Source organism: Labrus mixtus, chromosome 19, assembly GCF_963584025.1.
Source record: "Labrus mixtus chromosome 19, fLabMix1.1, whole genome shotgun sequence".
NCBI classification, from domain to species: domain Eukaryota; kingdom Metazoa; phylum Chordata; class Actinopteri; order Labriformes; family Labridae; genus Labrus; species Labrus mixtus.
Window position 1 is genome coordinate 23,698,470 of NC_083630.1, and position 24,781 is coordinate 23,723,250.

The window sequence follows — 24,781 nt, forward strand, 5'->3', positions numbered from 1 at the left end:
TCAGAGATTTACATTTAAATATTGTGAACATTTTTATGACTGTGCAGTGAACGCAAGGATGAAGAAAGGTCCTTGAGGGCTGAGCATAAAATAAGGGAACAGACTTTCTGGTTCTGTCGAATGCTAACAAAGTGAATTGGTGTTTTAACTCCCTGAAACAATTATTCAAAATGTTGGACTGACCTTTTAATTAAAGGCTACTTGTTAGCTTAGCTTGGCTTAGCAAGAAGACTGGTGTTAAAGGTCACAGATTATAATTACACGTCACCATGTCTAACACTAACATGTGTCTCTAATATGTCTACAAACCCCCCAATGATGAGAAAAGTCCATCCTCTCCGTCTTCTGCCTGCTCCACTTTTCAGAAAATGTGTGCTCAAACAGGCCGTTTGGAGATTTTCCCTTCATGACATCACAAAGGGCAGTAGCCCCTCCCCCAGGTGGGTGACACTCCCACAGCTAGGTGTTTGTTCTGCCCTCTGAGTCTGCCTTCTCACCGTAAACAATAGGACATGGAGCGAGAAAGACCGAGACACCCAAGCCCTTCCAGAGAGGGGGGCGTGGTCAGACACAGCTCATTTACATATTTAAAGGTACAGACACAGAAACAGCCTGTTCTGAGCAGGGCTGAAATAGAGGGGTTTATAGACATGATCAAATACAGGATCAGAGTGGATTTAGAACAACAAAAAGCTAATTCTGATGAGTTTGAGTCGTTCTTTTGTTTCAAATATAAAACAGCCTGAAAACATGTTTTTAACCCTTTGGAAATAGTTCTTAAAAATATCAAAATGAGTACCTACCTGATGTATTTTATTGGTAGTAGGCCATTTTAAAAAAAGCCATACTCAGATAATCACTATATAGTTATGGGTACTTGAAGGCCACACACATTCACAGTACATACAGGTATTTCTTCTTCACATCCCCTGAAATGCAGCACTCTGTTATTTTCCTTCTACTCCCCCCTAAAACACCACTCAGCTCAACAGACCGATGCATTAACCATTGTGAGTGCGAACAGATGTGGGAGTGCTTTGGAGAAGAAAGCGGTGAAAGGATACTTGTAGTCCAGGCGGTGCCACAGGCCCCGTGTTGTGTCTGGCCTCCCTGATGCGACCTGCGGGAGAACCATGAGAGAGCCACTGTTATAACATAAACACACAAAGACCCTCTCTGGGGCGCTTGTATGTTTCTGTCTGATGGAAATGCTGGAAACCTGCACCCCTGGATGGTCAGCGGGGCCATATCGAATGACCCCACGCCCCCCCCAAAAAACATCCCTAAAGATCAGTAAAAAGGATGCCCCGAGCAGTCGAGTGCAGCTCTAGTTCTGGGCAGATTAACATTTATCCATTTCCATAAGAAAGAGGCCTGCAGCTCAGCCTCAGCTCTCCATTGGGATCCTCCTCCTCCTAGCCTTACCCTCCTCCCAGCTCTCTATCCTTTCAGCCCCTCTGGCCACATATTCATGTAGGGGAGCTGACCCAGACCATGTCCCATTCACAGTGTGCAGATAAGATTCTGGTCAAATAAGAAGATGAAAAGAGAAGGGATGGAGAGCTGCTGGGAGGAAGCAGTGATGGCTAGGTGGGAGGATAGTGTGTGTGTGTGTGTGTGTGTGTGTGTGTGTGTGTGTGTGTGTGTGTGTGTGTGTGTGTGTGTGTGTGTGTGTGTGTGGGTGTTTGGACCTGCCTGCACAACAAGATGCCACACTTGTGAGGATGTGCTACAGACGTGTCATTTAGCACGCAAGCAAAAGTGCCTTCCCTCTTTGTGAACCTCTCCTGCGCTTTGATGTCATGCGGCGTTAGAATAAACAGCCAAGATTAAAGGGTGGAAGCGTATTCTGTGAGCCCGGGCGAGGACCCGCAGGATATACCTCAAAATCCCTGTGATGTAAAGAAAGCGTGTGCATTAAGTCTACCAATACCTTACAGTAGTAGTGAAGCACACAGACAGACTCAGATTGTGACGCAGTTCTGGCCCTGCAGCACTTTGGTGGTGATTAAAAATAGCTCTTAAGTAAATGAAGTTTCATTGTTTTGGAATGTGGTTGCTGCTCTCTGCAGTTTCCCTCCAGTGGGGAGACGAAATGAAAACACAGCTTAGAGCACGGTATCTACAGAAGTACAATTCATTTAGGAGACGCTCTTATCCAAAGTGCCGAACATCAGAGAGTCAGTACAACACAAGCGAGGTAAACGAACAGCTATAACTGAATTACGGTGTATTCTGTTTCATATCTCCTGCATGCGAGAGAGGGGTGTAGGAGCTGGAGGAGAGCGGAGGCTTCAGTATGGAGGAGGCGTGGCCAAAGAGCAGTTTGTTTTGGTTTCATGCTGGTGCTCAAAAGGTGACTTCTACTGGATCAAAAAGTCACACTTTCTTCCTTTAAAGTCTGATTGCACACACAGGTGCTGACAGGAAGTGAACAGAGGCAAAGCACTTCCCCCCCTCCCCCCGTTGTTAATATGGAGGCTGTAAGGCTGCTAAAGCAATCTGGAGAGCAAATAAAGCTGCGTCGTTCTTCTCTTTTCAAAGATCATTTCACTGAGTATTAAAGCTCTGTTGGCTGCTTCATCCCTGCATCTGTCATTTCTCTCTCCATACTTTGTAAATCAGAACCTTCATTTTAAAGTTTAATGTTTGCTTGAAGCGATCTTTCATAAAATATTTATCCACTGAAAAAGCTCAAACTGGATCAATAAATCTATAAAAAAAAGAGTCATTGGAAGTACTGTTTGCAGTGACGCTAATAGTTTAAGTGTTTCAGGACGCATAAAGACAACTGCTGCTGTCTGTAATATATCAACAGGGGGGTCGCACTTATGCAAAAAACAAGGTTAATGGGATAGATGAGCAATACCTGTGTGATAGCTCTAAGAGCAGCTAAATGGAGGCAGCCATGCACATTCAATTTGAGAAAACACGGCCCATTGGCTGTTATGACTTCTGCTGACTGGAATCAGAGGAAACGTAGATGGATCGATGCTTTACTGTCTGGGATACAAAAGTTACATCACCTCCCTTAAAAAGAAATGTTTACTGTGTTACTTTATTATGAATTATATAAATTAAATATTAGTGGGGGATGTGTGGGTTGACTTGGGTCGCTTGCTGCCACTGCAACCCGACCTCTCATAAGCGGAAGAAAATGGATGTATGGATGGATCATATTCTATAAACTGGAAGGTAAACAAAACCTGTTAAAGTCTTTATGTGATTTTTCACACTTAAATATAATATAAATCAAGTATCTCCTCTGAAAATAACTCTGTGAGTCATGACTGTCTACAATGGGTGTAACACCCGACTCCCACTGTCTGTGATGTTTTCAGAGTTTTCAGAGTCCTATCTTCAGTTTGTTTACATCGCCGGGACGGCCGGCTGACTCCTCCCCTCGTGTATAAAAGTTGTTTAATTGAGGGACTAGAGAAAAGAAGAATAACATACTGTACTCACTGCTTAACTGTGTTTCTAGATCACGCTCATTTCAGGTAAATTTACATGCAGTGTGAAGATACGAGCATAATAAAGATCGCTAGCATTAGCATGCTAACACAACAATGCAGCGCAAGTTGTTTTGGTTTCATGCTGGTGCTCAAGGGCGACATCTGCTGGATCAAAACATCACATATAAAGCCTTTAAGTTCAAAGAAAGGACAAAGACTGTGGAAATAAACAGAGTGGTTAAATAATAGATCAGTGATCAGTTTGAAAAGGGCGTTTTTACCTCAAAAGAAAGGTCCTCTGGATTGCCCTCCTCCTCCTCCCTCGCTCTGTAAAGAATAAAAATGTACGGTCAAAGCCTGATTCAATCAAACGAGAGGCAGGAAGAGAAAGAGTCAAATCCCGAGGGTCTGATTCTCCACTACATGTGAATCTCTATACCTGCTCGACCCGTCAGTCTGTTTCCCTGCGTCTGACTTAACTATGAGAGGGGGAAATCATTGTGGAGCTCGGCTCAATTTAAACATGACCTTTCAAACCGTTTCATCTAAAAACAGAACAATCAGCCTCGTCTTCCGCATCAAACCAGCAAAATGTCACACCGCTAAACCTCTGATCAATTTTCTACAAACAGCGTCGCAGTTATGCTTGATATTCTCGAGGCTGCGGTTGTTGCGGGGGGGGGGGTTAAGACCTCGCTTTGCTGCCGTCGTGCCCGAGCGACAGGGCTTACACTCTGATTTGCTCGCTCCCTCTCTGAAGTGAAATAAAGTGACTCAGGAGCGACATGTGGCAGCCGAGTGATCCACGTTACCTCAGACTGTGTTTGCACACATTCCCTGCTTTTGCACATACTGAACCCCCCCCCCCCCCACACACACACACACACACACACAGCAGCACTTTTACGCCAAACGATAATTTCTTATGTATTTTCCTCTGCATTGCCACCCAAAATCACAACAATTTCCACTTTTTACAGGAGCCAAAAAACCTTCCTTCTGAGCACTGTGGGTGTAAAAGTCATCTCAGAGCTTGGAGGGCTGCTGGCTGGCTGTCGATGCTACTTCCTACAGGTCAGCAGTTAGCGGTAATAGCCTAGCATTAGTGCAGCAGGGCTCAAGACATTTTTTAGATAGCCCCCCCCCCCCAGCATCACAGTGCACTGAGTGTGTTTCTGAATGTGCTGACGCCGGAGCCTTTTTGCTAAGACAGTTCTGCAATAACACAACAGAGTGGAGATTATCATCAGAGCATTAGAAACGCTGCGACTACTTAAGGTTGGGCAGATTTTTGTCTTGGCTGCCTTCCATCCACAATCCATCTCCCTTCTCTGGTGTTTTAGTTTCTCTCGCTCTAATCATTGCCTTTTTTTTTGTCTTTGGTTTGCAGGCTTGTTTGTGCAGCATGTGACAGCTGCTGTGAGATCTTAGTGTGCATTACTGGAAAATGAAATGAATGTTCTCTATATGAACTACAAAAGCATAAAAATACCATTTCATTTTTTATGTCTTTGAACCGAAGACTGTAAACATTAATGTTTGAGGCCTGAGTGACATCACCCGTCTGTTCCTGCAGGGGGCGCTGGAGTCCCATCGATGGCGGTCTCCATGCTGGAAATGCTGTCTCAGTCTAACTTTCAGTCAACCTAACGACAGGCTGAGAGCTGGAGCTGAGGCGGGTTTTAAACCTCCTGACAAACCGTTACACCGCGCCCACCTGTCAATCATGTCAGCTACACGCCTTATTGTGAAGAACTCTTATCCTTCATCAAATCAAAACTGATGAGTCATCAAAACGTTCACCCCCCGTACAGTGTGTGTCCATCGAGACATGAGCTAATCACACCTATTTGGTTTTTTGAACCAGGCTGTAAACATGTTAATCTTTGCTGTAAAAACAGGCTTTTTAGAATGGGTGTGTATGTGACTTCCTGTGCTTCTGCAGCCAGCCTCTAGTGGACACTTGAGGAACTGCAGGATTTTTCACTTCTGCATCACCTTCATTTTTTAAACACCGGAGGTTGCTGCTTAATTTGATGCAGGCCAAAATCAACACAAACCAAAGGTTCCCTTACAGGAGCTTTCATTTGATTTCACACCATCTTTGTCTTCCTTCACTCCATCTCTACTTTCACCCCAGCCATCTTTGTCTCTCCTTTTTCTCACATACTCTTTTCTTCAAGCCTTTTCTTGCCTCCCTCTTCTCATAAATGTCTTACACTTTCCTCTAACTCTCTGCCTTTATTTCTCACCTTTTTTTTTTATCATCTCACAATCCATTTCACTCCCCCAGATAACTCTTCCTGTCTTCATCACCTCCTACATCCTCTAAATCTCGTCTCTTTGTCTCCTCCTCCCACCATCTCCCTGCTTCTGTCTTGATTTCCTGCCCACCACATGGATGCATTCTATTTTGTAAGAAAAGCAGAAAGGGGTTTTTAAAAAAAAAGTGTGCTGGAACTCCTCTATATCGTTCATATTTTTTTTAATTATGTAAGGTTTTTACTGTGAAGTTGTTTTGGATTGGTGTCTGTGACACATGCCGCATCCCCCCTCAGCTAGCGGGACATGTTCCAACTCAACGGGCTCCGTCATTGAGCTAAGCCGACAGAAAAAGTGGCAAAGGGCAGATAAGGATGCGACGGAAAAAAGAGCAAGACATGGAAAGACGCATTGAGGGAAAAGCAAAAAAGGAAGAATAGAAAGAGGAGAGGGAACATTAGAGGTTTAGTTCTACTGTCCCTCGGTGTGATGGAGAGTGAGATGGTTTGCTGTGACATGAGAGTGACAGAGTAAGTCGGTGCTGCTGGTGACTGCATGTGAGTAAAAGATTGACTCTGGGACAGGACATGACAGAGACAGCCAGAGAGAGAGAGAGAGGGGGGGGGGGGGGGGGGGGGGGGGGGGGGGGGGGGGAGGGGAGATAACAGGGCAGGGGTTGTTTGTGAGCAAGTTGACGTCTGCTTTGTGTCTCAGGGAAAACATTCAGCTGTCAGCCGGCCGCCCTCTCACAGTGTCATGTTTTCTGAATTGATGTGACCCCTGCGCCCTTTTCTTCAACACAATGATATTCGATAAAGACAACTCCGGTCCAAACTAATCTGACGACTCCGTGGCCGTGAGCTCCGAGAAAACATAAATCCATAAAAGGGCTTCAGGCATGGACTGAAGGAAACAAGACAGTCTGCAAACTTTTCAAATCATTTTATTGACTTTGTGACAGGATAACTATCGCAGACGTTGGCAAGTTAGAAAATATTTTCTTTTCTTTTTTTTAGTTGTTTTTTGGGCCTTTTTGTTTTGAGGAGAGAGAGGGGGACGACGTGCAGCAAAGGGGCCGAGGTCGGATTTGAACCCACTGTGGGGCAGGCGACATGACCCAATAGGCTTCATAGTTTTATGCCTTTTACTTAAAGTGACAGACCGGAGAAGTTGTTAGAGTCAGAAATCTGGCAGAGAGAGAGTGGGGAACGACCTGCTGGAAAAGAGCCACAGGTCGGATTTGAACCCGGGCCACCAGCTTGGATGACCATGGCCTCCGTACATGGGGCGCCTGCACCAACCACTAGGTTACCGTCATGGTTAGCTCTTGCTAAGAAATCACCAAACTGTCATGATTGTGATTATAAACCTTCCTGTGTTTTTAAGGGGCCGTATAAACTGCAGGAACTGGACAACAGCTGAGTCACAAATACTTCAGTAATGAGCCTCTAAATGAGTATGTGTTCCACCCATATGTCCCAGTTACCTCCCCCCAGTAAGGTGGAGCTCCCCATTCTGCAGGGGAAATCACACCCCTGCAATAAAAACCACAAACAAAATGCACAACAGAGAAACTCAACCTGCCCACAATCTGGTGCGATTGTAAGATTTGAGTTTTTCTTCCAGTCGTCCACAGAGCAAAGTCGATGCTTCGTTCTGTGTTAGTGGGGCTCTTTGTGCGCTGATACCATCTCCAAACTATCTTCTGTTGAGCTCCACTGTGACTAAAATATCCCTGGACACATTCCAGGATGACATTGCATAATGCGCGGGGCCTTTCACAGACGACTCATCCGGGCTTTTTGGGGAATGTTGCTATTAATATGAACACGTTTTAATGCTTATGCTTTGGCATCAAGAGAGTGTTTTTTTTTTCACTATACCTTGTCCAACACATTTAAAAGAACAGACACACACTAAAAAAAAAGGAATTACACACAAAGATGGCTCCAGAAAGCTCCCACACATGCCAGTAAACACCTCCGTAGAAGTCAGTATCTACACCATGAGAGGAAAATAACTCAGCCTGGAGCAGTGGTGCAGTATGTGTGTGTGTGTGTGTGTGTGTGTGTGTGTGTGTGTACAAACATACATGTAAGCTTCCTGTTGTGTTGATATCAGACCAGCTGACAGGAGTGGGATGATAACGCTGCGCTTCCTGTGCTGCAGGCACGCTGAACACCAAGCCTCCAGAGAAGAGCAACAGAAACATCACCTCCACTGCACATAGCGCTCATTTGATTAAACATCTCCTCAGCTTGGAGGCAGCCATCACTACAGGTAGTGGTTAACATGCAGGCCAAACGTTTTCCTCCTAATCCAATCCTCAGTCACCCCCCCCCCCCCCCTTCTGCCGAGCTCACTGCTATTCCCCCTATAGTCACTTCTCTCAGAGGATGAGAGAGGAACGGGGATTCTCACAGGGACGCTGTTTGCTCTATACTGTGAGTTTGGACAAGACCAAACATCTAAGCAATTTTTTTCAGTTTCCTGTCTGCAAATCCCACTTGGTCTCTCACCAGGGATTTGCACAGATTCCATACTCTGTGCAAAGAGATCGTCGTTTGAAGCCAGCACGGATAAAGAGAACATATTTGACAGGATGGATACAGAGAAAAGGAAAGAACGTCTGCATATGTACATTTTGAAGTTACATTTATGTTGGTATTTAATGAAGCAGAGATGGGAAATATTCAACATCAGGAGAGATTTTTGTGTTTTTCCCGACAGTTTTGATAATTTAAAGGGCCAATCAGTGAGATGTATAGTGAGTGAAATTATAAAGTGAGCTTACTATATGATCACCCCCCCCCACCCCACACGGCCGTTTTGGACGCCCCTCGGTTTACCAGATATGAGAGCAGTTATCAGGTCAACAGGTGTTGCAGTGATGGAAGCGGGCAAGAGAAGTGGTTCAGATAGAAGTGATTGTACCCGACCTAAAAAGCCTCTAAAGTTTTAAAAAAAATCACCCGACCTTTACGGGCTGCAGCATAAAAACAATTACATGGAATGGGCAGTTTGCAGATTAACAACTTTGACCTCTTGTTCATGCTTTCACTAATACTTTAGGAGCTGCACGCACAGGGGATTGGTGATTTAACAGGTATGACTGGAGCAGATAAGACAGGTGCTGTGATAGGAATTTGACTGTTATAATAAATCATAAATAATAACATAATAACAATAAATCATGAATTTGCATTTAACCAGGAAGCAACAGTCATCAGCACAGGGAAACAAATCATGAAGAATGATGTCATTTAATGTTCTTCTTTAATTGGCTTTGTTTGTTAATCGTTGCTGCCATGGCTACTCATGGCAGCAGCATCTTTTATCAGCTGAAAAAGAAAACATGCCTCTTTGTGTGAGAATGAGCTCTAGTAGAAAAAAACACAATAACACATAATGCAGAAATCAATGCCTGCAGTGACTCAACCGCTGACTGTGAGCTCTCAGTGTTTTGACTGAAGGAGTGCAGTGAATGATAAGAAACGGAAAATGTGGAGGGCCGTCATAACAGTTTGAACTCTGCATTCAAATAAAGACGTGGCTGCTTGATTGGACAACTTTAGATGAACAATTGAGCCTTTGTCGGCTCTCTGATTGGTCCGCTGACAGCTCCCTGTCATAATGACTGCTGGGCTACTTCCTGTTAAACAAGTCTTTTAAAAGGAAAAAGTATGAAGTTTCTCCCTCTTCCTGCTCTTTGTGCTAAGACTACTGCTAGTCATATTTAGTGGACACGATCTCAGGAGAACTACAAGATCTCAGGAGAACTACAAGATCTCAGGAGAACTACAAGATCACAGGAGAACTACAAGATCACAGGAGAACTACAAGATCTCAGGAGAACTACAAGATCACAGGAGAACTACAAGATCTCAGGAAAACTACAAGATCACAGGAGAACTACAAGATCACAGGACAACTACAAGATCTCAGGAGAACTACAAGATCTCAGGAGAACTACAAGATCTCAGGAGAACTACAAGATCTCAGGAGATCTACAGGATCTCAAGAGAACTACAAGATCACAGGAGAACTACAAGATCTCAAGATCACAAAAGAACTACTAGATCACAGGACAACTACAAGATCTCAGGACAACTACAAGATCTCAGGAGAACTACAAGATCTCAGGAGAACTACAAGATCTCAGGAGAACTACAAGATCACAGGAGAACTACAAGATCTCAGGAGAACTACAAGATCTCGGGAGAACTACAAGATCACAGGAGAACTACAAGATCACAGGAGAACTACAAGATCTCAAGAGAACTACAAGATCTCAGGAGAACTACAAAATCACAGGAGAACTACAAGATCACAGAAGAACTACAAGATCTCAGGAGAACTACAAGATCACAGAACTACAAGATCACAGAAGAACTACAAGATCTCAGGGGAACTACAAGATCACAGGAGAACTACAAGATCTCAGGAGAACTACAAGATCCCAGAGGAACTACAAGATCACAGGAGAGCCACAAGATCACAGCAGAACTACAAGATCTCAAGATAAGTACAAGATCACAGAAGAACTACAAGATATCAGGAGAACGACAAGATCACAGAAGAACTACAAGATCACAAGAGAATTACAAGACCTCAGGAGAACTACAAGATCACAGGAGAACTACAAGATCTCAAGAGAACTACAAGATCACAGAAGAACTACAAGATCACAGGAGAACTACAAGATCTCAAGAGAACTGCAAGATCACAGAAGAACTACAAGATCACAGGAGAACTACAAGATCTCAAGAGAACTGCAAGATCACAGGAGAACTACAAGATCACAGAAGAACTACAAGATCTCAAGAGAACTACAAGATCACAGGAGAACTACAAGATCACAGGAGAACTACAAGATCACGTGGGAATACGATCAGTAGTCTGTATATAGTGTTTTATTTTGAAAGTGACCGTATGATCTGTGCGTTTTCTTGTCTGACTTCCTGTCCGGATCTGTTCTGTTCAGCTTGATGCATGCTTGCAGCGTACTCCGTCATGAATAAACTTGGTGAATATTTGAAACGGAGCAGAGCGGAGTGATGCTGCTGGCACTGTGATGTGGAAACAGGAGCATTGAGGGTGACAGTAGTGCACAGTGCTGACGGACCGCGGCGCACATGGACTTTGTGGATGTGCGGGTAAGCCTCGGCAAAATTGCAAAGAGACAAACTTCCTAAAAAGATCAACAATTCCTTTATTGTTGTTGCCCGGGTTCTCTGATCTAACATCTTCACTCTTCCTCTGTCTTTATGATTGTCTCTCTTCTCTATTTTCTCACACTGTCCGGAGGGGATGTTTTGTTATCATTTCAGCCAGCTGGATCCCTGTGGACAACCGAGGACAGATGGGAGTAAAAATATATTATTATCACAGAGAATGTATTTCCCTTCTCACAGCGTTCACCTGGATGTCGCAGCGTGACAGCAGGAAGTGGCCTAAAGTTAGCCCAGCGCAGTGAGAGAAATATGAAGCATGTCATGAAAAATGTCAGGCTGACGGTCCCTGCCCACTGGGATCAAACACTTTCTTTATTAAATTAGGAATGATTGATTTAAAGTAGGAAGATAGACAGCAGAATTAAATAAAGTGTGCCTTGATGCAGTGTGTGAGTACCGCTGTAGACGCCAGGTAACAAGTTAGCAATAGCTGTAAGAGCGAAGTGTACGTGCAAGACTTTGAACCAGGCTGTACTCTTTTTGTCTGCTGTAAAAACAGGCTTTTTAGAATGGGTGTGTATGTGACTTCCTGTGTTTCTGCAGCCAGCCTCTAGTGGACACTCACGGAACTGCAGGATTTTACACTTCTGCATCGGCTTCATTTTTCAACACCGGAGGTTACCACTTGGAGGTTAAAACCATGTGGTACTTACCTCCTCAGATGTCTTGACAACTTCAGTAAAACTCTTTGTGCAACAGTACGAGCTTTGCACAAATATGGACATTTATGTCTTCGTCTCCAGAGATTTTTAAAAGGAAACTGTCTTCACATTCCATCCACGAGGTCAAACTTTTACATATATAAAATATATCTCTCTTTTTTCCCCATCAACTCACTCATTCACTCCCTTTTTAATAGATTAATGTCTGTTTCATTTAGCTGATAGAGGGTTAAATCTTGAGTCTTTCTATTGTATGTATGTGTCTAAGTGTGTGTGTGTATGAATATGTGTACAGGTTACTGTATATGTGTTTATATTTAATTTTGTTTTGAAATTGTGTAATTGGATTTGCTTAGTTGTTTTATTTGTCTCTTAAGAGGTGAGGTCCCTTGTATAAACCTGTTGGCTTCTTGACCTCTCCTGACACACCGTTTATGTTTTTGTTAATCCTATTTTGATGTATTCTTATATGTGTGCTAATAAATAAAATAAAATAAAAATAAAATGTCAAAGTCTCTCAGTGGTGGATTTAAGACCTCACTGAGTTGCTCAAATAATTTAAAGCATGTTGCTTCACTGATGGCTGCTGTTTGTATGAGGAACAGGGATCTTGAAAATTAAATTAAAAAAGCCTTTTGATGAATTAAAAAACAGCCCAGTTTCAAACATGGTTGCAGATGAAGCTTTGAAAGACTGGACAAGTTTGAGGACAATTGCCCGAGGGTCTATTCTCTCTGCCAGATTCATAATTTGCAGCACAGGAGAAATCCCCTTATTTCAGTTTTATTTCCCCTCTCCTTCCTTCCTTCTTCCTTCCTTTCATTCTTGCCTCAAGGATGTGAGATCAAATGTCTTTATTGTGATAACGCTGGAGAAACGTGGCTTAGCGGGGCGTCTCGAGCTGCAGTGACCAGCTGTCACATTTGGACAGTGCCATGTCTTTATTTGAAGAGAATTCAGATCAAGGGCGTAGTGTTCCTGCCACCAGATAAATATAGCCAGAGAATGTCAGAGAAAGCCTGTTTTTGTGTGTTATATGTGGCACTGGGCTAATGGCTTATTGCAGCTAAGCTCACTGGGAGGTTTTTTTCTTCTCTTTTTTTTTGAGCGGATATCAGGAGACACTGGCCTGCTTTTGTATCTCTAGACCTCACCTCAGGCACAATTATTATATCCTCAAACCACCGCCTCACATCTAGTTAGGCACTGAGCTGGTTTAGTGTCGTGTTTACAGATGTGGAGATTCTTTGTCTTACATCGGCACACGCCCGAGATAAATTTGTCAATAAGCAAATGTATTCACGATACCCAAATCAGTTAATGCGGTCTTTAAAGGGCAGTCGTTTCACACACACACACACACACACACACACACACGCACACACACACACACACTCCTCCGTTCTGTCCATCTCTCCAATCCAGCCACAACACAGAAACACTTTTCCCCCCGACTTCATTCAACTTGCACCAGCGCAGCCTCTTCATTTTTATGTGAATTCTCCTTTAAAGATCTATCCCTTCCTGTATTCATTTTACTGCTCTTAGTCTTTTTTAAATTCCTCCTTTTATCGTATAACTCTTCAGCTCTCTGTTGCTTTATTTATTTAACCAGTGTCCTGTTTATCCCTTCTGTTTATCTTCATTCTGTGTTTACAGCCTGTGATGTGATGTCGTCCCACTCTCCCTCAATTTGAATTTTGTTCTTTCCTGCTTGATTTTAAACAAATTTTCCTTCACTGTACTGAACTGCCTCTCCACACCTGTCTGTTGGATCTTATTCCTGTTATTTGCATTTTTACAATTTTGCCCTCTCTGTTGATCTCTGTTCTGTTGTCGTGTTGCTGTATTTGTCTGTCACAGCACTTTGTAAACATTTGTTTTTAAAGGTGCTATATAAATAAAGTTAATATTATCATTATTATTATTTAGACTCAATTTGTTGTGTACTGTCGTCTCAAAACGCCCAGCAGCAAGCGTCCATCAAGCATGATCCCAAACGGTGAGCGTGACGCTTCTTTATGACGGCACAAGAACATGTAGTTTGCATGTACAGAGGTTGGTGTCCTCAGAGCGGGGCGGCCCCGGGTTCAAGTCCTACCTGTGGCTCCTTTCCTGCATTACGACGATCACGATCATGATCATTTAATCACTTGTTTCTATTTCTTTTTCTGCTCTTACTTTCTTATTGCTGTTATTTTTTGATTTGCTTTTATCTCTTTTAGTTTCTTACATCTTTTTAAATCTTTGGTTCCTCTTGGTCTCAGCTCGTGTTGTTGGGTTCTTGTGATGGTTCTTGTGATGGTTCTTATGATGGTTCTTCTGATGGTTCTTGTGATGGTTCTTGTGATGGTTCTCATGATGGTTCTTCTGATGGTTCTTGTGATGGTTCTTGTGATGGTTCTTCTGATGGTTCTTATGATGGTTCTTGTGATGGTTCTTATGATGGTTCTTATGATGGTTCTTATGATGGTTCTTCTGATGGTTCTTGTGATGGTTCTTCTGATGGTTCTTATGATGGTTCTTGTGATGGTTCTTATGATGTTCTTATGATGGTTCTTATGATGGTTCTTGTGATGGTTCTTATGATGGTTCTTATGATGGTTCTTATGATGGTTCTTGTGATGGTTCTGTTATGTTCTTGCTGTTGTTTCTGTTCTTCTGTGTTTGGTTTAGTTTGTTCTTGTTTTTACTGTTTGTCAAAGCACTTTGTAAACCTGTGTTTTTAAAAGGTGCTATAGAAATAAAGTTCTTATTATTATTATTATTATTATTATTATTATTATTACTCTCTCTCTCTCCCCTATTTCAAACTCTATCCAGTGTATCTCCAATAAAAGGCACAAAAAGCCTCAAAATACATCTAAAAAATCAGATGAAGTACTTTTGCTTTAAGCTGCATTGTGAGCGTACTTTTGCCTTACCTTCTTCTGCTCCACCTTCTCCACAATGCTCCTTCAGCTGGGTGCATATTGTTGTGTGTATGTTGGGTGCTGATGAAATTTTGAGGGCAAGCAGTAAATAATTAAAGAGGCAGGGTTATGAAAGCAGCTTCTTGGCGGGATGCTAGAGGGTATGAATCGATCGTACCCCCCTCCCTGATACCACCAACAGCGAGCGCCTCCCTCTTTATTTCTCTCTCCCTGAATCCACACACCCTGCTGAACAGACGTCCAGACACATGGCCACGGGACACGGCTGACTGGACCGCCAGATGCACGGTGCATGTGTGTCGTAAACGATGAAATACAGTAGATGAGAAAAAGGCCAGGATGGGGTTTGTGTGTCCGTGTGAGTGAGATGGATAAAAGGGCATAATTCAGACTGACCACATCCACGGGAGCAGATGGCTAACCGATGGTCTGCCAAGTCCATTCTTCTTCTGGTTCTGGCTTCAGGCGGGGAGGGGGTGGGGGGGGGGGTCTCAAGTCTGAGTCAAAAGGGTAAGAAGAGAGATAGGATGCCATGCACTGACGCAGCGATAGCATGCAGGAAGCTACATTTCTGCACTACTATACAACAGATTCACTCAATTTCATCCAACACAGATTTGATTTCATGGACTTGATGTGTGCAGTGTCAATGCTTCAAGGCGTTTTTAAACTGAACACCATCTCCCAGCACTCACTCTACATCCATTTCTCTCTCCATCTGCCCCTCCTCTTCCTCTTCCTCTCCTCTCTCTATGTGTATGCCCCCTCCGCTGAACCATTAAATCAGCCGCTCTTTTCTCATCTGTGTATTGGGAGTCTGTGTTTGGCCAATGCTGTTGTTCTCTTTCTGGCCAATGATTTCCTGCCTCAAGATCAAGCAAGTCGGGACCAAACAAAAAACCCACCCTCAGGGATTTCACAGCAACGATAAAAAAAAAAAAAAAAAAATTAAATAAAAAAGGACGGGTTGCAACCTTGCGGGGAGCTTAACATTCAGGCCAGTGGGGGAATCAAAAAGGATGACACACACACACATAATACTTCAGTTTGTCTTTGCAATGACAGAGAGTGATGCACAAACAAACCAAATGGAAAAGAAGAGTGTGAAAAGAGATGACTGCATCCTCCTCTCAAGACGTTTACCTCTACAAATGTTTCTCTCTTTGTTTTGTTAGAGAGCATGAGTCAAACAAGGCCATGATTACAAGGATGCATTATAGGATAAAACAGAATGGAAGAAAACTTTAACAGCAAGGCTCCATGTCAGTGCAGCAGTTTTTCCACACATGCACCCAGAGGTGTCAGAAGTGTTGACATTCATTCCTCAGGTAGAAGTATAGATACGAGGGTTTAAAAAGACTTCTGTAGAAGTTGAAGTATCAACTCAAGCCTTTTACTCAAAGTGTAAAAGTACTGGTTTCAAAACTACTTCAAGTATAAAAGTAAAAGTAATGTAAGGGGGAAAACATGCCATTAAGGACAAAATGAATGGATTAATAGCGTATCGGAATGGTATATGTTTATACTTCTCATCCAACTACAATCAAATTCATTCTATCTGGATGGCGAGATTTATCTGGACTTTTTAGTATTTTTTGTGTGTTTTTTGAACGATGACAAGCCGAAATGAAATCGGAGTAACGAGGCTATTTTTAAAATGTGGAGTAGAAGTAAAAAGTTGGCTGAAAAATAATTACTCCAGTAAAGTATAGATACCAAAATTTCTACTTAAGTAAGGTAACAAAGTATTTGTACTTCGTTACTTGACACCTCTGCATGCACCGGAGACTCAGGAGGCTACCCCCTTTCAGAGGGGGAGGGGGGCGGGGGTCTCCTGAGGCAGGGCACGACGTAAAACACAACGTGATGGACGAAGCAACAGAGTCCTCTATACAACACTATAATGAGAATATTTGTATTTATATATATTCTTTTATATGTTGCAGGCGATGTAGTAGAGGTGAGTTTTTAGGGACTTCTTGAAGGTGGAGAGTGGGGGGGGGGGTCTCTGATGATGTTTTTGGGAGTGAGCTCCAGAGGGTGGGAGCCACAATGTCTTCCAATGATAGCATTGTTAGCTTGTTAGCATTCTGATCATAGCATTCAGCTGGGCGTAGTTCTGCTGTTATGACTGCAGACTTGGTGGTTTTATCTTCATTTTACATTTTGGGTGAATTTGCCAAAAACCAAAGAGCCTGCTACCTGTCTGACCTAACGGGGATCTCTTCTCCCAGAAAGGAAAATGTTTCATAACCGAAGGCCAAACCCCAAGCTAGTATAAATCTTTTACAAGTTTTATAAAACTCAGTGTTATGGATTTTTTTTTTCTCTACTCTTTTCATCTTTTTTCAGGCCGTCTCTCGCCCTCCAATTTTCTCCTTCTCCTCCATCCTTCCCTCCAATGTTCCTTCTGTTAATTCTTCAAGGAGGCAGAGCGGCTGAAAATTATAGAGGGCTAAAAATAATGGCTCTATAAATACGAGGTGCCCATCGAGAGTGATTGAGAGGCGAGGTCGCTATGGCAGCTAGGGACGCTGGGTAAGTTGGATTCATTAGCGCTCTCCACCTCCAAAAGAGTAGCACTTCTCAACTCTCCCACACAAACGCTAAAATAGTTTCCTCAACAAAAACACACATAGAGCCACACTAATGCAGCGCCGGGATCCAGAGTGTTTTTTTTTTTTTTTTGCACATACTCTCCATCTCTGCCTCTGAAGTGCTGCACATTTTAGTCCCATCAGTACCATCCATCAACCCCTCATTACCAAATTTCCTGTTCTCTCTGAGGATCGCGTTCTTAAAGAATTGTTCACCCCGCCAGCCGAGTGGAAAAAATGTGTAGGTGTGCATGTGCGTCTGTGTGTGTTTGCATACGTGTGTGTGTGTGTGAGAGAGAGTGTGCAGCAGAGGCACCCCCGTGTCTGTTTTATTATTCATACTCAAGTGTGGATCCTCTTTCAGCCCACAGACACCTGCCAGAGATGCACACTGCAAAACACAAATGTTCTCGCCGATATTTTTTCTCTCCACTTCCTGTCGCTAAACCGAGAAATCTCTTTAAACAACAACCTCCCAAAAAACACTCGACAGGAAAGCCACTCTGTGTCTGTGAGTTTTACATTTGCATATTGTATTTGATGCAAAAAACCCCCTGGGTACATTTAGACCATCCACACACACACACACACACACACACACACACACACACACACACACACACACACACACACACACACACACACACACACACACACACACACACACACACACACACACACACACACACACACACACACACACACACACACACACACACTGTTATTGCCCTGATGCTCTTCCTAATGGCCCTCTCTTCCTCCCTCTCCGTATTGACGTCACATCCATTAGTCAGTGCCTCGGGAGGGGGGGGGTTTAGCGTAATACTCCAGTGTATGAGACCCCACAGTCCAGAGTCAATCTCCACCTGATAAACTCGCCGTATTGGCTGATCTGACAGATGCGGTTTCCACGGCGATCTGCTCAGACTCTCCACACACAGCCGGTGACTATCAATCTCAACGCAAAGGCCCGCCGAGCCCGAGTGTGTCAGAGGGGGGGGGGGGGGGGGGGGGGGGGGGGGGCGTTTACAGCACATGCACCCACTCGAGCTCTCACCTGTGTAATGACTGCGCACACACACACACACACACACACACACACACACACACACACACACACACACACACACACACACACACACACACACACACACACACACACACACACACACACACACACACACACACACACACACACACACACACACACACACACACACACACAGGAGTGTTGATAGCTGAACAATGTACCACACAGAGTAACCTGGACTAGCTAACCTCTTCCTGCCTTTATTTTACAATCAGCATCATCAGCTGTTGGGTCTCGCCCGTCCTGCCAACGAGCCTCAGCAACGCCTTACAACTCGACAAGACGAAGAGGCCGACTCGTTTCCCTTCATGAATATAGAATGAGTGTGAAGATCATATGCAACTTCAGCCGTAGCAAAACAAGAGCTAGCTGCACCTGTTCATGGATAATGCAGCTGAGGACAGACAAGGCGGTTAGCAGCTAGAATCATAACAAACTGGTCTCGTCCTGCCTCCATCTTTTTCTGCATTTGGGTCCTACCTAACATACCAACAAGACCGTTTTAACTCCCTTAAAGGCTTTATATGTGATTTTTTGATCCAGCAGATGTCGCCCTTGAGCACCAGCATGAAACCAAAACAACTCGCACTGCATTGTTGTGTTAGCATGCTAATGCTAGTGATCTTTATTATGCTCGTATCTTCACACTGCATGTAAATTTACCTGAAATGAGCGTGATCTAGAAACACAGTTAAGCAGTGAGTACAGTATGTTATTCTTCTTTTCTCTAGTCCCTCAATTAAACAACTTTTATACACGAGGGGAGGAGTCAGCCGGCCGTCCGGGCGATGTAAACAAAGTGAAGATAGGACTCTGAAAACTCTGAAAACATCACAGACAGTGGGACTCGGGTGTTACACCCATTGTAGACAGTCATGACTCACAGAGTTATTTTCAGAGGAGATACTTGATTTATATTTAAGTGTGAAAAATCACATAGAAAGACTTTAAGTGTGCACTCAAGTCTTAGTTTAACCTTTACAAGCCAGCAAGTCTAGTGAATGAATTCACAATGGATGAAGGATAGGCAACTTTAGACGTAGAAAATAAGAGTTAGCTCAACTTGAGGATTGATGATAATAATAATTATGATAGCTTACTTTCATCCCTTGCTTTATAGATGAAGTCGCTTACTCTCACTTCTCGTCCCATTTACGATCTGTTACAAAGCAATCTCTTTAACTAGACAGAAAAAAGAATAAACCAATGAGAGTCTTGTTGTCTCCTCTCCTTATCGGCCGGGACAAAACCAACGCAGGAGCCATTCATCTTCAGAGTCCTTTGAAGTATCTCCCAGCCAATCGGGTTGTTTTTATTATGGGCATTATTGTGTGTTTGTACATGAGGATATGTGGATGACTTTCCTCTCTCCTTCACAATGCATATATATGAGGCGTGTGTGTGTGTGTGTGTGTGTGTGTGTGTGTGTGTGTGTGTGTGTGCGTGTGTGTGTGTGTGGCCTTATCCTTATATTACACGGTCCCCACGATTGGAAAATGTTATCAACGCCTGACAGGGAGACGGATGTCAAAATAAGAGGCAGTGAGTGTGCGAGCGAGAGAGCGAGAGAGAGAGAGAGAGAGAGAGAGAGAGAGAGAGAGGGAGTAAGTGAGTGAGCGAGCGAGAGAGAGAGAGAGAGAGAGAGAGAGAGAGAGAGAGAGAGAGAGAGATAAGAGGTCAGTGGGGCATGAAGGAGAGTGAGTGACATCAGAGGCATGCTTTTCCACCCGCCCATCTGTCCACTCAAAACAAGCAGGCCAGTCATCAGCACGGCTCCAGCTGTTACGTCTTGCCTCCAAGTTTTGAACACTGCTCATTTATATGTACACACACACACACACACACACACACACACACACACACACACACACACACACACACACACACACACACACACACACACACAAATAAAATGAGACTAAAAGGCCTCTTTCCTGCCTGTCCTCTGCAACCTCCATGACACATTTTAAAATTACATCATCGCACAAAACTGCAAAGTGGGTGCGGCTTTCATATATGAGCTATTTTCTCGTCTCGCCCGGCCTTTTCCATCACATCACTCTCTCGCTCCATGGAGTACAAATTTAAGAAGAGGCTCGGTAATGCTAACGCCAAGGCCCCAGGAAGTGCGCTGACCGTTGAAGCAGATTTTACATAGTGGCCGAACCTGGTATTGCAGCATCGCTCAATCCAACCTGCGGCTCCTTTCTCCCGACTCTCTCTTTCTCTCTCTCTCTCTCTCCCTGATTTCTGACTCTATCCACTCTGTCCTGTCTCTAAAATAAAAGGCATAAAAAGCCCCAAAATAAATCCTAAAGATGAATAAAAACTATGAACTTGTCGCCCAATAAAAAGACACCAGGGACTATGAATGACAGTAAAAAGTTTGGTTTGTTATTGCATTCACATCTGCCTTTTTCAAGACTTTAACTGTAAACATTGCACATAAGAAATGTACAGATATACTGAGATACAAAGTGATAAACTGGATTATAATCACAGAGCACATGATCGCTCCTGAACATTTAAAACCACAGCTACCGCTAATAAAAGATCCAAAAGTATCCGCCCAAGCTGGTCAGAGGAAATATAATGTTATTTTAAAGTGAAAGTGCTCTAGGACGACATAACTGGCAAACATTCAAAGCCAAGGGGCCTCAGACTGCTCACTGTGACCGGGTTTCAGATCTCTCTGGGGGTTTCCTGCCACCTCCAGCCCTCATCAAAGCCGAGGAATCAGACTGAGACTGAGAACTGGAAGTGTGGCATAGTGAGTGTGTGTGTGTGAGTGTGTGTGTGTGTGTGTGTGTGTGTGTGTGTGAGTGAGTGTGGCTGGCTGTACTGCTTGGGAATAGCATATGAGGAACTGTAAACACTGTGGCATTGTTTATATGTAAAGCATCAATCAGTATGTGTAGAGAGTGAGATGATAAAGGTATCTTACTATCTGATCATTAAGGAAACATGTTGAAGTGCTGGCTTCTCTGACAACAATGCAGCAGCCAGTATGTCCTCCTTCTAACTTTAGATTCTGCTCCTGAATGCTCTGGATTTGTTTGGACCAGAGAAGGTAGGCGATTTTAAGACCCCCCCACCACACAACCGTTTTGGACGCCCCTCGGTTTTCCAGATATGAGAGCAGTTATCAGGTCAACAGGTGTTGCAGTGATGGAAGCGGGCAAGAGAAGTGGTTCAGATAGAAGTGATTGTACCCGACCTAAAAAGCCTCTGCATGTTTCTGATAAGCTCCAACATGAGACGGTAAAATCTAAAACTTCTGCACCTTTGAGACTGTTTGAGGAGAGTGTATCAGCACTATTGACCGATCACAAATAGTGATGCTGCAGACACACACAAACACACCGGCTGGTTTTGATGCCAGTGCAGACTTGATGGAGGTATAAATATTGGCAGATTGCCAGTTTGATCTGACAAAAGGAGACTTTCTCACAGCTTGTTGTTTTTTTTTTTTTTTTAGACATATAGGGACACATATTGGATGGATTTTGGATTTTACACAACATGCGACCTCTAAAGATCAAACGTAGAGCGGAAAAGGAATTGTATGTCATATTTTAAGATGTAGGTAGAACAATGTAGAGTATATATGTACAGTATATTACTGTAAGCACTTTAGTGTGGACATGAATCTATTTCTCTTTGCAGCAGCATGATGAAACGTGTGGGCAGTAATGTGCCTTGAAATTGAGCCTGAAATGGAGAGAAGAGAGGAATTGTTGCGTCGAGCAGGAGGCAGAGAAAGTCTCGGCCCTTAAAAGCTCTTTTTTGTGTTCTGAAGTCCGACATCTGACTGAACAGTGAGCCGAATGAAAACAGAGGCTTTACCGCGTGTTTCTCATCTGGTTTGAGTCTTAACCATCAATCCAAACAAGAGGGGCATGAATTGCTCACTGCAGGCTTGACAGACAGCTCTCCTCGTTCTGCTCACCTCCCCCCCCTCGAGGCTGAATTTCTTCTGTGTGTGTTTGTATGACTGAAGCCGTTTTGACATTTACACTCTACACAAAATATCTAGATGATTTCAGGAGGACTGCTGAAAAGTACAGACTGGCCTTCCTAACTGCTCACACACATCCACCCGGCACCATATTACCTGTGACAGCAGCTTTCTTGAAACAAATTTCACTATGAGGAAACAAAAGACGTTTGTTCTTTCATAACGCCTGCAGGGGACAGGCTGTAAATTTCACTCAAGAAAACAACTTTTCAAAGACTCCTCCACGAGAAAAAAAAAAACACTCCAGAGCCGGGATGGAAGTTACATTTTCTCCAGGTGAACAGATCTGATGTATTATTTACTGAAATGAAGTCTTGCAGAGTTGTTACTCCCTTTGCTTCATGAGGAGACGGGGGGGGGGGGGGGGGGGGATTCAGGAGTGAGCGAAAACAAACTCCAAAACACAGTCGACACAGAGCAGTGCGACGTGCTGCAGAGATGGAAACGACTTCCCACAAAGAACACAAAGTGTCAGGAGGATAGAAATAGTTAGCAGTTAACTGCAGCTGCATTATTCAGGATATAAATCTACAGGTGCACAATCACTGTGTGCACACACACACACACACACACACACACACACACACACACTGAAGGAGGAAAGGTACAAGGTAAAAGAGGGATATTAGTGAAGAAGTGCAGAGCTGAATAAAGGAGGAGTTTAGGATGTTTACTGCATGCAACAGACTTTTAATGGTTTGAAATAAAGTAATTAAAACAATATATTTCATATTTTAATTAAACACCTTTTCACATAAGGAGCTCATTGTAAAAGGCTGGATACCAATTTGCTCCGACCGTCATAAGGTCTGATTTAAGGCCCGGTCCCTTTTACTAGTCTGGTGTTTCTGCATGTTTTGACAAATAAAGGCAGCTCTGTATTTGACACCCTGATGCATTCAGGGTTGACTAGTTAGTGGATTGAAAATAAGGAGAAAAAGCAACAAAATAAAGATGAACTGCAACATCTGTCCAAGAAAGAACAGAATGATGCTCGTTTGTTTTCAGAAAGATGAAGGTGTTATTTGTCCTTTTTCACTCATTTCATGTAAGTTTATATCTGCTGGTAAAACCTGATGTCACAAACCTGCACCTGCTCGTCAGGATTTAATCTCACTTTTTTACATGTTGGGAGTCGTTCCCTTTCCGGTGACACTAATGTGACTCAAATCTTAGCATAACGTTTTTTTTTCCAATATCTAAAGTAACCATCCACTCAGAAGTGCGTCTTTTTCTTATTATAACTCCTCTTTGATGTTTGACCTCGATTCTGCAGGATGACGCTTGAGCAAGCACCAGAAGGCTGATTGAAATGTATCTGCTGCTGAAGCTCGGGGAGGTCATCGCTGTGAGAAACTTTTCTCTCTTATAGGTAGACATTAAGTCTCCCAACTTCTTCTTTAAATCCTCTGATAATCTGTTATCTTCTTATGATCATTATTCAGGTTTTACTGCTTTTATTCGTCTACTCACATTAACCTTTTCAGTCCTGATGTCTGAACTTCATTCTCTGTCCTCCATATTCATTTATTCTTTTGGATCATTTGCTTTGACATTTTGTAATCTTCCATTGTTTGAGTTTTGCAGATTCCTCTCCTCCTCTCCTCTCCTCTCTTCTCTCCTCTCCTCTCCTTCTCCTCTCCTCTCTTTTCATCTCTCCTCCTCTCCTCTCCTCTCCTCTCTTTCCTCTCTTCTCCCCTCTCCTCTCCTCTGGTGTCCTCTCCTCTCTCCTCCTCTCCTCTCCTCTCATCTCTCCTCCTCCCCTCTCCTCTCCTCTCATCTCTCCTCCTCCCCTCTCCTCTCCTCTCCTCTCATCTCTCCTCCTCCGCTCTCTCCTCTCCTCTCCTCTCCTCTCTGCTTTGTTTGTGTTAGTACGATTTGTCAGCTTTCACACTTGCAGAAAACTCCTGATATTTCCCAGAGGAGCTGTATGTGTGAACGCAAACAGCCAAATGTTTTGAGTGAGCTGATGTGAGAACGCAGCAGGATATAATCAGTGTGATGTTCTCAAAGAGTTACCTCTTATATATTTAGTAAATATCAAGTGATAAGTAATTGAGCAATATGTGAAGGTTTGAGAACTTCAGATATGTAAAGAAAACCTCACAAGACTTGAAAGGAACGCACCATAGAGAACAGAGAATCTTATAAAAAGGCTTTGGTACTGTGCTGCAACGAGCGGGTCATCCCTGGGCTTTGTCTGCCTAAAAACAGATTCCAGAGTCGCTGTTGTTGTTTTATATCTGAGACCCAATAATCTCACACAGCTCAGTGAAGATAGCATCTTGAATCAACAGAGCAGAAACTCCTCAAGCTGCTCGTCTGACACAGAACAAGAGACCTCCAGTTTGTAGACACAGATCCAGAGCTCGGGGGGGATTTGTTGCCGGGACATTGGGTTAGCATAACACTGACATGATGCTTATTCAGCAGTAAAAGCTGAATCAAAAACAACTTGGCAGATATAAGAGTCAATCTGCGATTCATTAAGAAAAAGGGGCTGCGATGGGTTGGTCTCACATCACAAAGG

The 24,781-nt window shown here is 43.4% G+C and overlaps 1 protein-coding gene across 2 annotated transcripts in view; it reads right to left on the reverse strand.

The window, feature by feature from the left end:
• LOC132994607 (sodium/hydrogen exchanger 9-like) overlaps positions 1-24,781 on the reverse strand; it is a 71,379-nt gene that overhangs the window by 12,160 nt on the left and 34,438 nt on the right. For both annotated transcript variants that reach the window (XM_061065087.1, XM_061065086.1), the window contains exons 13-14: positions 3,737-3,782; positions 1,065-1,120 (exon numbers count right to left, since the gene is read on the reverse strand). In XM_061065087.1, coding sequence (XP_060921070.1) covers positions 1,065-1,120; positions 3,737-3,782 — 102 coding nt within the window. The remainder of the gene's footprint in view (positions 1-1,064; positions 1,121-3,736; positions 3,783-24,781) is intronic.